The sequence below is a fragment of the Cyprinus carpio genome, chromosome A23, assembly GCF_018340385.1.
Source record: "Cyprinus carpio isolate SPL01 chromosome A23, ASM1834038v1, whole genome shotgun sequence".
In the NCBI taxonomy this organism is placed as follows: Eukaryota; Metazoa; Chordata; class Actinopteri; order Cypriniformes; family Cyprinidae; genus Cyprinus; species Cyprinus carpio.
In genome coordinates this window covers 14179663-14199510 of record NC_056594.1, presented here as the reverse complement: position 1 = coordinate 14199510, position 19848 = coordinate 14179663, and the positions used below count along the sequence as shown (strand labels likewise).

The 19848-nt window shown below is 38.4% G+C and overlaps 2 protein-coding genes across 2 annotated transcripts in view; both read right to left on the bottom strand.

Annotated features, from left to right (window-relative positions):
- Positions 1-9657, bottom strand: part of LOC109088326 (histone-lysine N-methyltransferase 2D-like) — a 37759-nt gene extending 28102 nt beyond the window's left edge. The window contains 13 exon segments of the mRNA XM_042713274.1: positions 2105-2227; positions 2345-3165; positions 3351-3500; positions 4082-4236; positions 4424-4605; positions 4936-5050; positions 5292-5463; positions 5556-5718; positions 5827-5936; positions 7363-7565; positions 7833-7944; positions 8808-8890; positions 9217-9657. Of these exon segments, the coding sequence (XP_042569208.1) occupies positions 2105-2227; positions 2345-3165; positions 3351-3500; positions 4082-4236; positions 4424-4605; positions 4936-5050; positions 5292-5463; positions 5556-5718; positions 5827-5936; positions 7363-7565; positions 7833-7944; positions 8808-8856 (2355 nt within the window). The 5' untranslated portion in view covers positions 8857-8890; positions 9217-9657.
- A 4521-nt stretch (positions 9658-14178) lies between these two features.
- LOC109088430 (sonic hedgehog protein A-like) lies at positions 14179-19097 on the bottom strand. The gene is made up of 3 exons (XM_042713273.1): positions 18146-19097; positions 15584-15845; positions 14179-15253 (listed from the first exon to the last, which is right to left on the bottom strand). The coding sequence occupies exons 1-3, from the start codon at positions 18455-18457 to the stop codon at positions 14460-14462; spliced, it is 1368 nt and encodes a 455-aa protein (XP_042569207.1). The 5' UTR covers positions 18458-19097; the 3' UTR covers positions 14179-14459.
- Between the last annotated feature and the right edge of the window lie 751 nt (positions 19098-19848).

Below are 19848 nucleotides of genomic sequence, written 5' to 3'. Positions count from 1 at the left end.
GTTTTTTTTAACCTGAACATTTGCCAAATGGGTTAATACACTTCATTGGTTTAGGGACTGAGTGTAATGGGTCAGAGATGTATACAATTATGTCATCTGCATATAATGACACTTTATGCGTCTCATTTCATACACTTATTCCTTGGATATCAGGATTACCCCTAATTACCTCTGCCAATAGTTCAATACAAAGGGTAAAAAGAAGAGGAGACAGTGGGCTGCCCTGTCTTGTTCCCCTTCAAAGAACACAGGGTTGATACATACAACCATTAACCCTAACAACACCCTGGGAGCAGAGTACAGAAGTCTTATCCATTGGATGAAAATGGGGCCAAATCCATATTTTTCCAACACTTTGAGCAGAAAAAGACATGACACCTGGTCAAAAGCCTTCTCTGCATCAAGTGCCAGTGCCATACAAAGCATTCAAAGAGTGGAGCAACAAGACATTATATAAAAAAAGCTATGAATATTATTTATTATTGTCCCATACCACTGATATGGGTGTGTGATCTGATAATGTAATTTTATGAATGTTACACAAAAAATTGCTATCCTAGAGTATGAAGCATGTGAGTGAGAATAAAATGTTTCCAGATGTCAATCATCCCTAATTCTGCACAATTATTCTTCAGGGCCTTACTTGCTAAGGATAGGGGTTTATACGAAGAGAGATTTCGGTCTAGCAGTAAGAGTACACAGTTAAAGTTGCCCCCGCCATAAGCAGCCGCCCTTGTGATTTCTCGTTAATCAAACTGAACATTTTATTTATAAACTTGGGACTTGTCTCATTAGGTGCATATATTTTAAACCATAATACCATTACCCCAAATAAAGTCTCTCATGTCCTCCAGCACTACACGTGTGAGGCGCATGCCACTAATCTGTCCGTGTGCCAACCATCCCACCAGGAAAAATTCCTTTTCGATTAGTTTGTTTTCCGAGAAATGTACTTTTATTCCCAGATGTTTCAGTCCGTCCGCAGCTTCCCACACAGAGGGTCTTCTCACCTGTTTCCAGTAACACTTTGAGTGATGCCGGGAATGGTGATCTGAACTTTATGTGCAGTTCTTTATATCTGTGCTGAATATCCAGGAAGTAGTCATTGTCCAGAGAGATGGTGTTCCCCCCCCCATATTTTAGGCGTTTTTTGCTCCATGCCTTGAAAAACATTTGCTGCTTAGCAGAAATTTTACCACAACTGACCTGGGGGAGGATTTAGGATCTGCTGGAGCCGCAATGCCAAGATCTTGGTCAGCATGGATATCGAGGAGGTCTTTTAACATACAATCCACAAAATCTGCCATAGTCCAGTCTCCATCAATTACTTCTTTTACTCTCTTAAATACATATATTTGACCTCCGTGACCAACTCTCCAAATCCTCGCACTTTTCTTCCAGTTGGCGCTGTTTTGTTAACATGTACGCAAGCAATCTTTCTGATCTGTCGGCGCGATCTTCTGATGTGCTTATCCTTTGCTAAGATTCCTCAGTTCTTTTCTCAAGACTTTTGACCACGTCTTTAACCGCTTTCACCAATACATCAGTTTTTTTTTATTGCATTTACTGCGTTTCATCCTTTTTTTAATAACTCTGACCTTTATTATTTTTAATCATGTTAAAATGATTAATAAAACCCTAAAGGTAATCTCGGGGAAGGCAAAACCGGAAGTCCCTTTATTGTTTTTTCTATTACACTTTAGCCAAGTTATTTTCCTTTCAGTTTTAGTAACTTTAGTCACTTTGGTATTTTAGCATCTAAACTCATTTCAGTCAGTTGCCCTGGAAACATATTTCATTTTCGTTCAGGATTTTCTTCTAATTTTTCTTAATATTTTTTTTGTTCATTTCACATTTTATTTAAATTAATGAAATGATTTTTAATAAAAACAACACTGGTGGTAATGTTTTTAGAATAATTCACATATTATAATCAGTAACAGTACAACAGAAAACTTGATTTTTAATGGGGGATTAAAATGTTATACAGTTCAAATTAACAGCAATAATTAACAATAGTTTACACTAAAGAGAAATATGCTTTAAAAATACTAGTAAAGGACGAGCTGGCAGAAGTGAAGTGAAAGTGAAGTGAAAAACTTACTAGAAAGGCATCAATGCAAGAGGCCATTGCTTTGAGACGCGACCGTCCACGGCCTCTTCCACTACTACTGCCACTGCCACCACCACGTGGCCGCCGCTTCCCTGGGAAACCACTACCTCTGCCCTGAAAGGTCAAAAAATAAATGCATCAACCTCAAAATTACTACTTTTGTACTAGTGGGGTACCTAAACCAATTAGAATTCCACATCACTTAGAAAAAGTCTGGTGTCTGACATCCACCTGCTTTACCCGTGAGCGTCCTGGAGAACCCCTGCGCTTCACTTTATCTCCATCGGGCTTCAGTGGATCAAAAGGCATGGAGTCCTCCGTTTCGGTTAGCAGCGAATCAGAACGAGACCTGCCGGCTGGCATCAGGCTGAGTTCCATGGACAGCATCTGAGAGTCTGCCTCAGCCGGCGAGCCAAGAAAACCGCTGCTGCTCTCGTCACCGTGGCTAATGTTTGATGTCTCATCGAGGACCAGCTCTGGCTTCATATCCTCTTGCATCTCCTTCCTGGACTGGTCATCGTCTCCCTGACTCTCATCTTTGAGGAGCGACTCCTCTAAGGATTCCTCCACCCCCTGCTCATCCTCCTCTTCTTCATCCTCAGACTGGCCCATTCTATCATCAGTGTCAGATGCAGGGGGCATTTCAGTCTGAGGAGCAGGGGGAGGAGTCCGGTCTATCGCCTCCTCTTGCCGTGCCTCAGATCCCACCTCCTCCAAGTCCATAACAACTGGCTCTGCTTCTTCCAAAACAGGGAGTGTGATTTGAGAAGACTGAGAACACAGGCTTGTTGGAGGGTTTGTTTCTGTAGTCTCCTCTGTGCAGATTGACTCTGTCTCTGTCTGAAGAGTATGGTCTTGCCCTTGCAACTCCTCCTGCCTTTCTATGTTAGTTTCAGCTACATCAGTTTGGGCTTCCTCTATAGTGTCCGGTACAGGACTGTCTGGGCTATCCTTCACAGGAGGGTCCTGAGTATCCTCAGATTTTTCCACAATGGCCTCTGTAACCACTGTTGCAATGGTAGTTGTCACCTCTTTTTCTTTTCCATCAACCTCTACAAAAGATAACAGGCAAAACATTTCAGTGTTGCACTGTAGTAACATACAATTCGCAGCTATAATTAAAAAAAATAAAAATAAACAAACTCACGTAATAAAATAAAAAAGAACAATTTTTATGGCAGGGTCAGTATGTTTGCACATAAACACCTGAACTACTGTGGTGGGTTTTGAAATTTACCTGAAACCGTAGCTAAAGGGGCCTGCTGCTCTGTAGAGACCTCACTGTGCACATTAGTCTCTGTGGAGCCCTCAGCACCTTCTGGCCATAGTTCCTCCTCCATAATGCTTTCTTTCACTTCTGCCGTTTCAACCACTTCAAGCTCTGTCCCTAAAATGAAACACATCGGCTCAATATCCACATCTAATATCAGTCAATAATACTCTATGTCCATAGAGAACAGAAACTAGGGCTGAGTATCACCGACTAGCCCACTATACCACACACTACATAGAGAACACACTGCAATACAGTGTTCAGAAATTAATTATTTGAATTCCTGAACTTAAATTGTAATTCAAATTTGCATTCATCAGGTACACTACCTTTCAAAAGTTTGAGGCAGGTATAAGATTTTTTTTCTTTTTGAGAAATTAACTTTTAATCAGTAAGGATGCATTAAAATAATCAAAATACATTTATAATGTTACAGAAGATTTCTATTTAAAATCAATTCTGCTCTTTAGAACTTTCTATTCATCGCAGTATCAGCATATTAGAATGGAGACTGGAATAATGGCTGCTGAAAAAAAAAAAAAAAAAAAAAAAATCAAACACCAACATAACATCTTGGACCCTGTTTAAACCTGTATTTGGTCCTTATCACACGAGACTTGCAAAACAGATGTACAGTCCTATGAGAAACCAACAGTGAGCACTTTAAAAAAAAATAGAAACTTAAAGAAGCATACCCAACTCCATTGGCTCTAAATCAGCTTTCTCATCTTCTTGCGTCGACAACACCTCAGACTCGGTCGGAGCCTCATCTGGGATTTCTTCGCAGAGCACACAGATGCATTTCTCATCAGGAGACCCTGACAGAGAGGCACAATCACTGTGTACCCATCTGCAGAGGATATCAAACACAAGTTAAATTTATGCAACGAGACGAATTATAGTCAGTTTGTTTGTTACTTCATGGCAAATACTGCTTCACGCTTTAAAGGTCACCTCCATTTTAGTAAACCGCTTCTTTGTACAGCAATAAGCTGCTCACTTGCCTGTTCTTTATGGCAGGAGGTTCATAAACTGACCTGTGGCAGATGGCACAGCGATGTTGCAGGGAGACAGAGGGCTCCGTGGCCTTACTGCACACGCCGCAGACAGAGGTGCGCTTGCGCTGGCAGCCCTCGCATACTGTGTAGCTCTCAAACCACTGTTCAGAGCCAGGAAGCTTTAGCCCTCGCATGCCACAGTCAATACACACACGGCACCGCTGAAAGAGACATGCAAATCAGGTTAGACATAACAATAGAGTGATATTTCACTCACAAAATATCACATACTCACCAAGCATCTGTAAAAACCGATATCACTATTACAATTGCTCAAAGGGCTACCATAAAAAAGGATCGACAATAATGACAATTTTCATTTTTAGGGGAACCTTGGTTGAAAAATTCAAGAGGTTTGTCCATGTAGTTTTAGGCATGAGAAAAGAGCAGAGCAACTATGTAAATAAATTGAACAGGCCTGATTTCTGCCTTAGATGGTGATATTACACAGACGAAGGGCATTTTAGAATGAGTCACTGGTTTAAGCTTACTTTGCACTTCCATGAATCAGGGGGCACAGAGTCTATGGCTGGCAGTAGACAGAAGGTGTGGTAGCCCTTGTCACAAGCATCACAAACCAGCATCTTCGAATCCTCCCCTGGTTGCCTGGATGTTATTGAAAAAAATATACATTTAACACAAAGTCTTTGCAAACACCATTATAAATACAGTATTTCACCTGACAATTCCAGATGCACTTGCCCAAAAACCGAAAATGTGAACGGTTTTATGTCTAATTTTAATAACAGAACAACAGCGAGGACTTTGTTTTGCCAACATTTCAGTGCATCACTTGTAAGTTTCATACTATAAACTTGATTAATATGCAAGAAGCATTCAAACGTACCTGCAGGTCTGGCACACCTTGCACTCGGGACACTGCCAACCTGACCGCTGAAGTGGTGTGGCACTGATCTCAAGACAGGCATCATGATAGTGCTGCCCACAGCCTGTACAGTATAGCAGACCCGACAGTTCCCCAATGGAGTCACACACTGCACACCGTGCTTCCTCTCCGGCTGCAAAACAAACACAGCATCATCTCAGGCACCGCTGAAACTGAAACGTTATTTACTGATGATATTGCATCTGTTCTGCTGCAACTCCATACCAATCTCCTCGGCCTTGTCTATGTGCTCTGGACAGAGGAGCGCCAGCTGCTTCATGGACTGGAATGATCCACTCGCAGCCGAGCAGGGGAAGTGGTAGAACCGTGAGCAGCCTTCGGCCCGGCACCGGATGGTAGCACCCATCCTTTTACAATAATCACATGGCTGAAGCAGAGATAGAAAAGCCAATTAAAAGAAAGAAAAGTTCATTTGTCTGCCATAAAGCAATATTTACGAGGTTTAATGCTGTGATAACGGAAGCTCTCAGCCTACCCGCTGTATCCCTGAGATGACTGCCTTATCCACGTTTATCAGCACCTCACCCTCAGTCTGCTCCACTCCCTCAGACCACACGGCACACCAGTGGTGAACCCAGCAGCTCCCTGTTTTAAAAGAAAGGATTTGCTGTTATAACACTACTGAGAAGAAAATACATTTAAGACGAGATTCATGAGGTCTTGTTTTCTTAAAATCCCAATTTTGATTTATGAAACACACTGACAGTTATCACAGAAAGTCAAAAACTGACAGCTAAACCCATCCAGTAAAACATAGACTCACAAACCACATTTTAACCAATTGCAGGGCTCAACATTAAGAGAATTTGTAGAGAATTTAGAAGCAGTTGACAGAACTATCACTTTCTCCATCAAGCTATGTCTTACATTTGATCACACATGTATTTTTATAGCATGCAAACCATTAAAATATGTTTTTTTATTATGTACTGATTGATGTTATCTTTTCTGTTGATTTAATTTGCTGCACAGCTAATGTTGGGTAATACAGATGAGAATTTTTAGATTAGAATAGGTTGAAGACTATAAATAAATCACTGTATGACAGTCAAAATGTTTTTTTTACAAATGTTACTTAATTGTATTTTTACATAATTTATTGTAACGTTTTAAAAAATTATTTAATTAAAAAAATATTTCATAAATGCATGTCAAACAACACAAAAAACAACACTAATTCTGGGGCCAGTATTTTTTCAAGAAATTAGCACTTTCACATATTAAGGATGCACTAAATTTGTAAAATGTGACAGTAAAGAAATTTATAATGTTACAAAACATTTCCATTTCAAACAAAGGCTGTTTTTTTTTTAAATCTTCTGTTTATTCATCAACCGCTTTTGCAGGGAGCATTTGGAGTTTCAGCGCGAGAGCGCCCTCTGGCTTTCTACTCAAAGAATCCTGAAAAAAATGACTGTAACTTCCACAAATATAATAAAGCAAAACTGCTTTCTCACCATCTTTCACCACTGATAATAATAAGAAATGCTTCTTGAGCATCAAATCAGCATATTATTGCCGCTGAAAATTTACAGGAATAAATTACATTCATTTAAAAATGAAATATAAATATATAAGAAATCTGATATTTTAAATTGTAATACTATTTCAAAATTTTACCATTTTTGTTGTATTTTTGATCAATCGGCCTTGGTGAACATCAGAAACTTTCAAAAACATTAAAAAATCTGTACTGACCCCAAACCTGTAAACAGTAGTATACATGCCACTGCTAATAACATTTATTAATAATCTTTGTGATTGAGCAAGGGGAAAAAATCAGTAAGGCAGGCATATATCTAACAATAACCTGGTTGAGCGCTGTATTGTTCCAAAATAAAAGTTACAAATAGAAATGCTTAATGTAAATAGAAACCATGTTATTCCACTCACTCAGGGAGAAATGTGACAAATTGGGAAGAAACTACTGTGTGTCTTAATGTCTCACTTCAACACCCGAATATGACAGTGACATCACTACGATTCACACCGTTTGATTTCATAAGCATACCCGTGTCATCAAAGAGAGATGCCAGACAGGTGGATTCAGAGAATCCAATGGAAGACAGGTCATCATTTCCAGCTGCTGGCAAAGAGGAGACAGAGAGCTCCAAGCTGGGCCGATCGGAAGAGGGTCCAAAACACCGGAGCTCCCGCTGTCCATGCAGACTACGCTCCACACAGTTACACAGAGCACAAGCCCTGACAGTATCCCTGAAACACACCACACAGAAAAGACGATCAGCAACTCTGTACACATTACTTCAACAAAACAGCTCTGTGTAATCAAATGGGATGCATTAATATTCAAATTCTGTGTTATATTTGACATTTGCTGATAGATCGATGGCTCTAAACAAGTGACTAGTTTGTCTAATTCTATTTAATGAAGATAGCATTTTCCCATATACTGAGCTATTCAAGCATGACCAAAATTTTATGCAAAGCAGCTCAAACAGCAATATTTATAGAAAGCCTTACAATGATGAGCTGGAAGTGTCCACAGTAGTGCCTGAGATGTCCTCTGCAGCAACAGGGGCACTCAGTTCCCCCTCAGATTGGATGCTCTCCTTTGCAGAGGTCCCATCATCAGCTGAGAGAAACATGGTAGCCGTTAGATAAGATGAAGCAAATATAAACGTCCCCTTTAAAGTGCCCCTATTATGCCATTTTTAAGGTTCCAAATATTGGGATATTATATATAGTCTCCTACAATATATTTACATGCATGCAAAGTCAAAAAATGCTTTTGTTTTCCCAAAATAAGCATTTAATATCACCTCATTTTCCAACGACTCTCAAACGATTCATTCAAAGCAGTTCTAAGATTTGGTCTCGACATGTTAACCACAAAAACAAGCTACAGTGTTTGAGGGCGGGGTTAAGTTGTTCACGGCCAGTCAACGTAGAACTTAGGCAGGCATTATGCAAATGTGTTATCCTATGATGTGTAGCCGTCATGGAAGTGGGATTCGTTTTACTGACGACTCGTTTAGGCTGCTCAGAGTCGATTCTTTCTTTTGGGAGACAATAACTTTATTTATCGTGCACTTTCTGGCTTTACAACTTTGCAGATAGTTGACATTCACATACAGTTACATTACACACTACATAAAAGCAATATTCGAATATAATGGCATAATAGGGTCAAAGTCCCAGATAGGTAGCACTGTTATTTACAGCAAAGATCACAAGCAAGAAAGGATTCCTATTTAAATATCAGTGCTGTGCAAGATTTAAGATTGCTTGTTTATACACTTTCTTTGAAAGCTCTCGACATACATGCATTTTAACTGTAGCACATCCACGAAAATGTGTATGAATAAGAAAAGGGTAGTTACTACAAAAAGAAGTTAAAGGGTTTGCAAGGCCCTTTATCAACACTAAAAACACATGCTTATGAATTTGACACACTTATGGCTAAAGATATCATCTTATTTTCTGATGTTCACTAACCTGCAGTTTCTGAATCATTTTCTTCGCAGTTTGATTTCTGCTCGTCCATTCCTACACCTGAAGAAGATCTCTATTGCAGAGATCTGAAACACGGAGGACAGTTACATTACGCTTGTGCCACCCAGAGTTGCATGCATGTACAAATCCAAGTTTTGCAATGATCTACAGCCACAAAACCAGTGTCATTTCACTTAAGCCTCTCAAAAAAAGTTAAACTGGTTAACTGTAGGTAATCTTTCTCTGGATAACGCACACCATCCGATCAACAGCGTCTGGGAACGTCTAGCCATACCGCAACTGCGTAATTACTGTGCATAATCCAGCAAAGTTCAAATTACTCCACACCTAACTACGCAAACATTACTGTATATAGGAAAACATAACACAAAGTAGCTGGTTAAATACAGACCATGAGGTGGATTCGCGTGTTCGGTGCATTTTCTCCGTTTTGGTTATCGCTGGTAGATAGACAACAGTTAACGTAAGTAGGTTTTTTTAATTTGTCTGATCCCGCAGCTGCGTCGTTCTGCTCAGCTCACAGTAGTGCACAGACGCGGCTAACACGCTAGCTTTCTGACCGGGGTTAACAAACTCTCTGCAAAATAACCCGCTCGCCCATCATCAAACCAGGCAAATACAGACACGTATACACAGCTCCGTTGCTTAGTGATACCCCGCGGTCAATAAAACTCTAAAACTTCGTGCATAACTAAGATAACGTGTTACTTTCTTTATGTAAAACGACGCTAAAGGGAGAAACACAAAGAAAATACAACTTCCGTGTAGCGCGCTTCCTGTGACACAAATATCGAGGTCGGGCTACAACACAGGCAACGTTATTTTGTTCCGCCTGTGAAAGAGTGCACGGGTGCACGTTTTTTTAAACTCAAATCTATCTATCTATCTATCTATCTATCTATCTATCTATCTATCTATCTATCTATCTATCTATCTATCAAAATGAATTCAATCATAGCATGATATAAATGTCACCTCATATTGCTAGTTCACCAGGAAATGCAATTCAGTTACAACTGCATAATGTGTTCAAGATTACACTCATAAAAGAAATATGGAACAGAATAATATGCAACAGACCGAAACACAATGTCCTATCCTTGTCAGGACCCCTGTGCACACATTTCCTGATTTATATAAAAAACGGAGATATGTGAAAACAGTATTGCAAGAGATGAAATCGGCAGATTGTACATTTTTATTAATATCATAAAATGAAAATTACACATTTTTTTATTTTATTTCATTGTAGTGGCAGGTTTATACAGACTGTACAGTCATATACAGATGGAGCTGGAACACAAAATTCCCAGATAGGTTATTTTAAAGACATCCTCATTCAAAGCCTAGACTACTAACACACAAAATACTTCAGACGGGACACTTTTTAGGCTAAGCAGCATGACTTTAGTTATGAATGTGAATGTCTGTATAAAGCAAATTAAGCCATCAACATTATACATCATATTATTCCTAAACTTAATGTGATTGTTATAGAGGGAAAGTGTAAAATCCGCATTGTGTTGATGTTCTGGTTTATCCTGATATGCTAGCGGGTTATTCAGGAAACTCAATCAAAGCCATATTTTTTAATGAAGGGAACATCTTTAAAAATTTCTACCCTAATCTCAATTTGATTAATTTGTTTAGTTAAGGTGTTATAGATTCAAAAAAATCCTTTACGCACTGCTTCCCCATTTCAACTTTCATCTGCGCAAGTTAGCTAATTACAAAATATGGGACACTGCTTCCATTTGCCCTTGTATGTTTTTAAAAAAAATTATATATATTTTTTGAAAATGAATTTAAACTATCCTATGCTAAGATATTTCCCACACCACCTTGAAAACCCCTGGCCCATTAACTTGGAATAAACTGTCAAGCTAACGTTAAATCCTTTCACACGAATTTGTTTGTTGACATGTTTCCCGAGCGGTTTACGTACCACCACGCTAACTGACAACCACATTCACACATGCTACAGACAGCGCGAAACCCATATATAAACTCGTCTCTGTTATCGCATTTTCGAATGTTTTGTATCGGGGCAAAAATTAAAAAGTAACCAAACGCGTTGCTTGTAAAGTAGTGCATGCTAACAGGCTGCAAGAAGTGTTAGCGTCTCTCTATGTGGTACATAAAACTGCAACAGCTGCTATAAAAAAAAAAACATGTATTAGAATAATCACAAAATGTATTACCAGCCCCACTTTTGCGAAAATAAATAACTTATAATACATTAATTAATTAAACAAATCATCCAGTTTCACATCTGCTAACTCAGCTTGCTAGCCAGATACTTTCATACTCCAAAAATGCCGTTGCTCTTACCAAAAACAACAAATAGAGCAGTTTTAATGACTTTGCAAACAAAACGCTCACGACATTATATATTCGACAGTAAGCGACACGTGAAGTCCTGAGCTTTCGTGGCTTCAGTGTTCATAAGGTCTTAATGACGGAGGGTTCATAAACTGGTGCTGGCTAAAAATATGGCTTACACATTTACCAAGGACATAAACACTCATGCATCACGCTAAACTAAAAACACAACGAACTTATAGGAAAAGAACCTAAACGGCCAACACAATAACAGCACAATCCTAACACTGGCGTTTGTAACCGTGAGTTTAGGAAACGCGATGGTAAGTAAGTGTGAAGCTAGCAGCACATTCAGATTCGCACTCACTTCGCTAAATGGACGTTGAAGGGGGCCCGAGGATCGCTAGGGTGATTAATCAGCGAGTAAATATATATTTTTAAAAAATGATATACTACTTTTAACACTCACCTACAATGCGCTGCTAACGTCTTCGTACATGATCGGAACAATCCTCCGGATAATAATCGCTGGGGTCCGTTTCATTTCATTAAGCTAGCTTTGGCTAGGCAGGGTTTACTAGTTTGTTGTTGATGGGGGAAGTGCTGGCGGGCGAGCAAACGTTTGCCAAACTACCTGATATTAAGATTTTGGCTGGCCGAAACCAATGAATCAAATGAGTACATGCTGGACTCTCGTGTTTGCTGCTGTCATCCGGACTGAGTAGCTTTGGCTAACCCACACCCAGATCTTCAATCTGGAGAAATGTAGCAAGCTTGTTTGATAAACTTGCTTCATGTAACCTAACAGTTTGAACGGAGACTGCAGTGCACCGGCTTTCTGTCTGTGTGAGTGCAGGCTGTAGATTAAAACATGTTTTTAACACCGATGCTGAGTCCAACTGCGACCCCTACTTTTGAGAGGACAAACAAATTAGGGGTGCACTACAAACTCTGGGTGATGGGTGTCAATTCTGTTAGTTTCACCCAATTTACAGTTGAACCATCTGTCCTTCACAGGGCTGCAGAGATGCGATGCTGTAATGAACTATAACTAGCTGTTGTTCTATCATATCTCTCTATACAACTAAACAATTACATAATCTATTTATTTATCCTGTTTATTTATTCCCTTAAAAGGTAGCAGTTTAAGTGGCCTGGTTATTATCTGGCCACAGTGCTAACAGCAGAACTCTCAGTACAGATATTTAATCATAATAGATGTCAGTTCATCCTTGCTTTCAAAATTAGCACACTATTAGCTCACTGAAAATCGATTTTAAACATTTAAAATGAGTAGCCTAAATGAGACCACAGAATATTGCCTGATCAAAGGTTAATTATTAGTCTTTTCTTAGACTAGATAAGTATAGATTTAAAAAGAGACACACTTTATTGATCCAGGAGTGCAGATGCATGAGCTGCCTGTTTTGAAATGAATGTATATATGCATGTATGTGACATTGCTATTTCTTATTAAACATTATAATCTTGTTTCAATCTCTGTGCCTATAGAAGATATGCATTGTTGAATCAACTGACCTGCTCTTATATAATGGAAGAAACCAAGCAGGTGTGGATTTGTTGTCCTTTAAGCTGACAAGCCATCAGTCAAATAGTTTTTGGGACACATGCAGTAAATACAGTACTTAACACATTCAATCAGACTGTTTAATTCATATACCAGAGATTAATATGATGAAAGAATGGCCATTTATGGACATGCTGGAGCACTACCAACATCTAGTATAATGAAGTCATGTTCTCTCCAATATATTACTCAAGCATGCTGCATTAGGTCATGTTTATTTTACAGTCAGAAACTGAAATTCTGATATTGCAAAATTCAGCTGCACAGCACAGGCCTAATCTGTCTCATATTGTTCTGTTAGAGTACTGATATACTGATCTCTATAGAACAACTTGATGGTATAATATATGTATTTTTTTTCTCTGTACTTTCTGATCATACCCCATTGACAAGATTAATAACTTCTTCCCAGCTTTCACCAGGATTAGTTTGAACAGGAAATGTTTGGAGGGAGCCTGACTAAGCTTATCTTTAAAATCTGATTGGTTCACCAAAGGTTATTGTTGGGTGGGCCAACATTACAGTCTTTGCCATTGGCCTGATCCTGTGTATCTATCTGCCTCCTCCATGACTGAGATAATCCTCTTCTGTACCTTCACAGTTGTGGGGGAAAATGAATTAAGGAAAAATCATGCACTTCCAAAAAGTAACACAGTCTCAAAAGAATTATTTTAGTTATACTAAATGCTAAATATTTTACAATGTCAGGCTGTAGTAGATCAGAATAATGTACTTAAACGTTAATTAAAATTTTTGTTTATATTGCATAAATGGTGATATATTAAGCAGGAAAAATAATTGAGAACAAAATACTGCAAATAATCATTTATTATCTATGTTGATTTATTATTAATTCCAGGAAGCTGTTTTTCAGAACAGATAGATTGTAAATCATACTAAGCACATCAGAATAGACAGTAGTGTATTCTTTGGTGTCCACAAGGGGGTGCGATGCACTTAGTAAAATCCAGCCTGTTTATCCTCTGTTTAGGGCATAGCTGTTGATTTTGGACTCTGTAAATTGACTACAATTAGTCATTAGACATGGTTAACTGTGTTAACACAATATTTGTTTTACAACTCGTATCTATTTAGAGCTTCTAAATTACCAACTACAGGATGTAATGTAAAATGCTGATTGGTCACAAATTGAAATGTTTATTAATTTGGGAACTGACAAGATATGTTGTACACAGAGCAAATCTAGTGAGAATAAAATTCTTTGTGTTTGGTGTGAATAAATTCTAAGCAGATTAGGTTTATTTTGCATCACAAACTATGAATAACTTTAAGTAAAATAAGATTACAACAACTGTGTCACTGTCTGTTTGGCATAAAAAATAATAAATAGAGTGCATACAGTTTAATGTGATATATATTTTGTGTATAAAAGTGTATAAATATATATTTTTTTTTCTTTTAGATATATTTTTTTGTAAAAAAAATAAAAATACATGTTTACATTTTGAATCCCATAATTGTCCATATGGTGATTATTCAATATTTTTTTAAGTTACACTGAATATTTCACATAAAGTATATGCATAACTGCAACCCATTTACAAATTCTAAAAGTATGAAATAATTGTAACTGGACATTATGTGTGGTGAGTAACTATATCAGTTATAGTGCCTATTGCTTTTCCTTTTTGGTCAGTAGTTTTTAAAGAGCTATAATTTATTTTGCAGTTGACATTATGTTTGCATATTCTGTGTCTTGACCATCAGTAAAACCTCTGAGCGTCAAGAAATATCTGCCCTAATGTGTGCAAAAGCCTTGCATACCAGTAAACCTCCTTTTGTTGCAAAAAACTACGTTCATTATCCGTTTCCACTGTGACCTTTGGGAATATCTTGCATATGCTGAAAGAACTATTGTGCATCACATTTGTGAGGAAGGTCTGATCTGTGGAAGAGATATTAGGGACCATGGCACTACTTTTAACCACCACTTTTTGTGAGTTCTCTTCCATTACTGTCTGGAAAAAGCGAAAAAGAACACGGAAAGGCCAAAATGCCCAGTGTGCAAGTCTGTGATCCTCAAAAGAAGCGTAGTTGGATACCAGCATGCCATCCACAAATAAGTTCCCACGATCTGTCAAAGGAGCGTAAACCCCCATCCTCTCCTCCAGTGAAACCGAGACCACTTTAGATGGCTGAAGTCTTCTGTTGTCCCCTGTAGTAAGTATATAGTCCCCAATCCTAACTTTTTTAGCAAACATAGCTTCATACTCATGGTGGTGCACTTTGAGATTGGGAGCCGCAAAGATGAGGTGATTGGGAGTAAGTGCCATTTGTTTCCCATTTTCAGTGGTAAAAATAAAGAAAGTTGTTCTTCTCTCTTTATCTAGATGTAAAAAGAGAAGTACCTGACTGAGAACAATTTCACCTGACTCCGACAAGGAAAGAACCTTCTCACCAGGCCGCAAACACGACATAGGTTTTTGCACACCATCAGCCATTGTCACAAGTCCCGATCCTGAAAAGCAGCCACCTTTTTCTACAGCTACAGAGTGATCTGGAAAGATTTTGAGGTGGAATGAGTTATCAGCTTCAACTTGAAATCAAGTTAAAGGGATTGTTCACCCAAAAATGAAAATGATGTCATCATTTACTCAACCTTATTAGTTTTTGTCCGTACACTGTAAGTCATTGGACACCACTGACTTTCAATGTATGGACATTTTTCAAAGTACAATCTTTTTTGCTCCTTATAAAGTTTTAGAACTTCATGACAGTGAGTAAAGGATGACAGAAGTTTTATGTAAAGGTAAACTATCCCTTTAAGAGCTACATGAAAAGATATGAATGAGGATTATCTATGAAAAAGAAAGATTTACAAGCTTACCGGCTTTGACAGAGCAGTGCACATGGTACTTGGATTCATAGTGCACCCAGTCAAATCCAGCTTCAACTGCCAACTGTGCTAGTAGTCCATATTTTTTTGTGTCCCTGTCTGAGGTGGTGATGTCAACTGCACGGCCCTCATAATGCAAAGACCCAGGAGGGTGATGGCCATCCTCATCCCAGGCTTCTGTCACTCGCAGTCGAACTCCAGGCCACTGGTTCATTACTGCTATTGCCAGTTTATTGAGGCAGTCCTTACAACGCTGTGAAATGGAAAGGGCAAATAAAAACATCATACTGGTGATACAGAAGGACTAAAATGTTTTTTTATTTTTCTAAATCTTTATTTAAAAGGATAAGATACTTAAAATTATGTCTCACCTTATGTTGTTCTAAACCTGTGACTTTCGTTCTTCTGTGGAACATAAAAGATATTCTAAAGAATGTTGTGACTGTTTTGTCCATATAAACAGCACTGAATCCCATTGACTTTCACTGAAATGACTAACATTTTTCAAATTATCTTCTTCTGTGTTCCACAGAATAAAAAAGGTAGTGCAGGTTTAAAACTTCTTAAGGAAGAATATTCATTTTTAGATGAATTTTCACTTCAACTGTGCCACATTGCCAAAACCAATTCAAACCAGAGGTGTGCTAATGCTGAAAGCACAGCAAATACCATGACATTTCAGAATTCTCCAGCATTTTCAGCTCTGCAAAAGGCCATTTCCACCCCCAACATCTAACAAGAAGAACAAAGCTACTTTAACTCCTTTCCAGCATTCTTTGGACACTTCAGCATGGTCGCAGAATAAAGCCAAGGTCAATTCCTTTTTTTTCTTCACACGATTGGAACGTTTTCACGCAGTCTTTTGAATGACCCCAGTGTCAACCTTGAGACTTTCTAACACAGAATTTAGACTTCCCCCATGCATTCTCCAAATTGTGTGTCTCTCTACACCTCACGTAATGGAGAATCTGTTAAAAAGTAGGATTATTTGTCAGTGAAAATAATATTATGTAACCTAGGGTTGTGATTGAGAGGGTATGGGAAAAGGCGAGAGAGCAAGACAGGGTCGAAAAGCCAATTAGAGCAAGAAGAAAGCAAAGACCAGTCTGAGCGAGAAGGCAGATGGATGGAATGTTTAGACGTCTACTTGGGAATGTGACAGCAAGAGTGAGAAATCAAGAGGAGAAGAAAACAAACCAGGGAGATTTTTCTCGCAGTGCTGTTGGACAGAGGCGATTCATTGTGAAAACTACAATAGAGGCTTTTCCAATGGTGCCATTACTTCAACAGACGAGAATTCTGCACAGGCGACCCCGCAGAGGCTTGAAAAGATGCACAAAGGATAGCTTTCAGAGTTGGGCAACAAGAGGGCACATGCATACGTACACATACACCAACTTGAAGCACTTTAATAAGGGTCCTCACAGTTAACTAGATGCCAATCTATGCCAACGTATTATCAGTGATATCAAACTTATCAGTAATATCTCAAAACGACTTATGATACCATAACAGATTAGGTCATGCCAATGAATACACTGTCTATTTCCATTAATTTATTCAACTGAAAATTTCATCATATTGCCTTTAAGAATTGAGATTTAAATGGCTTCTATTTATTTAAGGTTTAAAAATAATATTTTGTATACTGTTTTCTTCACAGTGTTATGTGACTTGCCTACCTTCATGTTTATACAAGGGAACACGCTCACACTCTAGGGGCTAAGGAAGTAGATGTTAGGTGTAGTGATCATTTTATAGATCAATTCCTAGGGAACATGGTAACATGGGTAAACATTCTATCAACATCATGAGATTGTGACAGTCTAAATCTTTCCTCTTGGAGCAGTTCAAATTTTGCAGGGCTTGTCCAGAAGAAATCACCTTCTATCACAGCTTTATAGTTGTTTGCATAAATTTTCAAAAAAAAAAAATAAAAAATTCAGACAATGAAACAGCTGAATTACAGGAATAACAAAACCCCTTTATTTTCAAGTAGTGTTTAACTGTGCATGAAGTATGTCATGGATGACTGAGAGAGCTGAAAGGATCATCCAATGCATCTGGGTCATTCCATGAAATCTGTGCCTTTCCATTTTGATTTTAAATTAGATTTTTGGATGAGTTAATAAATTTGTTTTTGATAAATTTATTTTTTCTTAATTTGTTATTTATTAGTTTGCTTTTTGATTTTACCTTTAAAACGTAACAGGGTTGACAGTAACAAGGCTGACTGTTTTATCATTCATTTAGCCATTATTAGCTTTGTGCACAAGATTATGACACTACAAAGTGTTCATGAGAAAGATTATTCAATTCTGATAGATGTACAAATATCTAGTTTTCAATTTTTTATTATTATTATTTTTGCGTGAATATTATTAGATTTATTATTTTATTTTATGTTATGTGCTCTTACCTTTAATATGATAATGTCACATAACTTTAAAGTAAATTATTCATTATATAGAATAATTATTTAAAGTTATGTGCCAACTCTTACCTTTAATACTCTTCTTTATAATGTATATAAGCTGATTCTGTTTCCTTTACCTTGGTCATGAACCGGTCAGCTTTGGTATGTTCCTCGTCTTTGAAGTCAATGTCAGTGTTATAGTTGCACACGAGCTCATTGAAGCGTTCCGAACTGCGCGTAATCCTGCCCTCCGCTCTTCCGCTCGCTCCCAGGTTGTTCTCAGAGACACCGGGCACGTACTGCTTGTAAGACACTGGAGTCAACTTGCGTTGCCTATGGCGAGTGCCGAAACCCGGACCCGGTCCGCATCCCTCCACCGCCAGCCATGAATAAAGACACGCAGTCAGCAGGCCGAGCCTCGCCAGCCTCAACCAAGGAGCCAGCGTCATTGACGCGCGTAAAGTGTGCCAAGGGATCAGCGTGCCGCGAACCCTGCAGCGCGAGCGTCTCTCCCAGCACCTCGTGGCATTTCGTTAACACATCTGACTTTTTCCATGACCATATCACGGTGCTGAATTAAAATGGGCACTGGTGGGGATTAGGCTCGTGAATCATTTACCTAGGTGTAATGGTTTCCAGATGAAACTGATTATTTAGAACTCAACATCAATGCATCCGACATCCAGCCATGGTGAGTGTATAAACCTGAACAGTTTTCCATATAATTAGCTTATAATATTTAGTTTTTAAATGGCGTACACGGGTCAGTCCATTTAAATAGCCAAATCTCGGCATTCCGAGCAGAGGTGGATTAATCGCATCCTCGTTCTCGTTTGTAGATATTGGCATAGCAACAGGTGCTTCATCCCATCATCCTACTCCACCTTGGACAGCTCCGCGCGAAACTGCGTTTTCTGCAATAAGTTTCTCAGCGCGCGTCTCTGCTGGTCCTGCCTGATAGTCGCGCTCTAACATAATTTCATTCCTTTACTGAGTGCCCTGATTCTGCTTCAACATGTGTTTGTTCCCGCTTTTAACCGTTGCGCTCGGACCATTAAATATTTGTGACCGGACAAAGATCGCCCTCCCTTTCTGCGCGCGCTCCGGGACAGTAGCTCACACGCCTCCTCGCGCGCGCTTCCAGTCATGCAGTTGTGAGGTCATTACAATGTATTGCGACGAGTGGGGGCTACTTTCCTGTGCGCTGTATTTAAAAGCATATTTACATGCTGTTACAACAGAGAAAGTAGGAGAGACTAAAGCTATATAAATCAATATTTCTCAGGGTCGGCTTATTATTAAAAAAAAAATTCTATACAGTTTGCTGTCTTGGATACAAAAACTCTGTTGGGCATTTCCATCCTTAATGCCTATTAAAAAGGCCTTTTGTGACAACATGCCCCAATGGTGTTTGCTATCAAAACAATTTAGTGTAGAATCAATTTTCACTCAGAAATTGTTAGTAAATTTCACAAGTAAATACACAAAAAAAAAAAAAAAGAAAGTAACACTGAATTCAAAATGAAATTGTGAAGTTGAAAGACTGCAATGGTTTTGTTAAATGTACTTAAATTTTTTTTTTTTTAAATGACTACTTGCCTGGACCTCACATTTATGAAAAATCCTGTTGTCATGAGAACACAGTTTAAATGTTTTGTTAAAATCAACTTCCATTATATAGTTGATCCTTGCATAAATTATTCTAATTAATTATTTAAATGAATTAAAAAAAAGTTTTTCAACACCAATGCTTGGGGGGAAAAAAACAACATTTATGTAAACAAAAACTTTTGAAACAAAAGCGTGTCCTTTGAAACACAAGACTTGTGACAACTAGCCC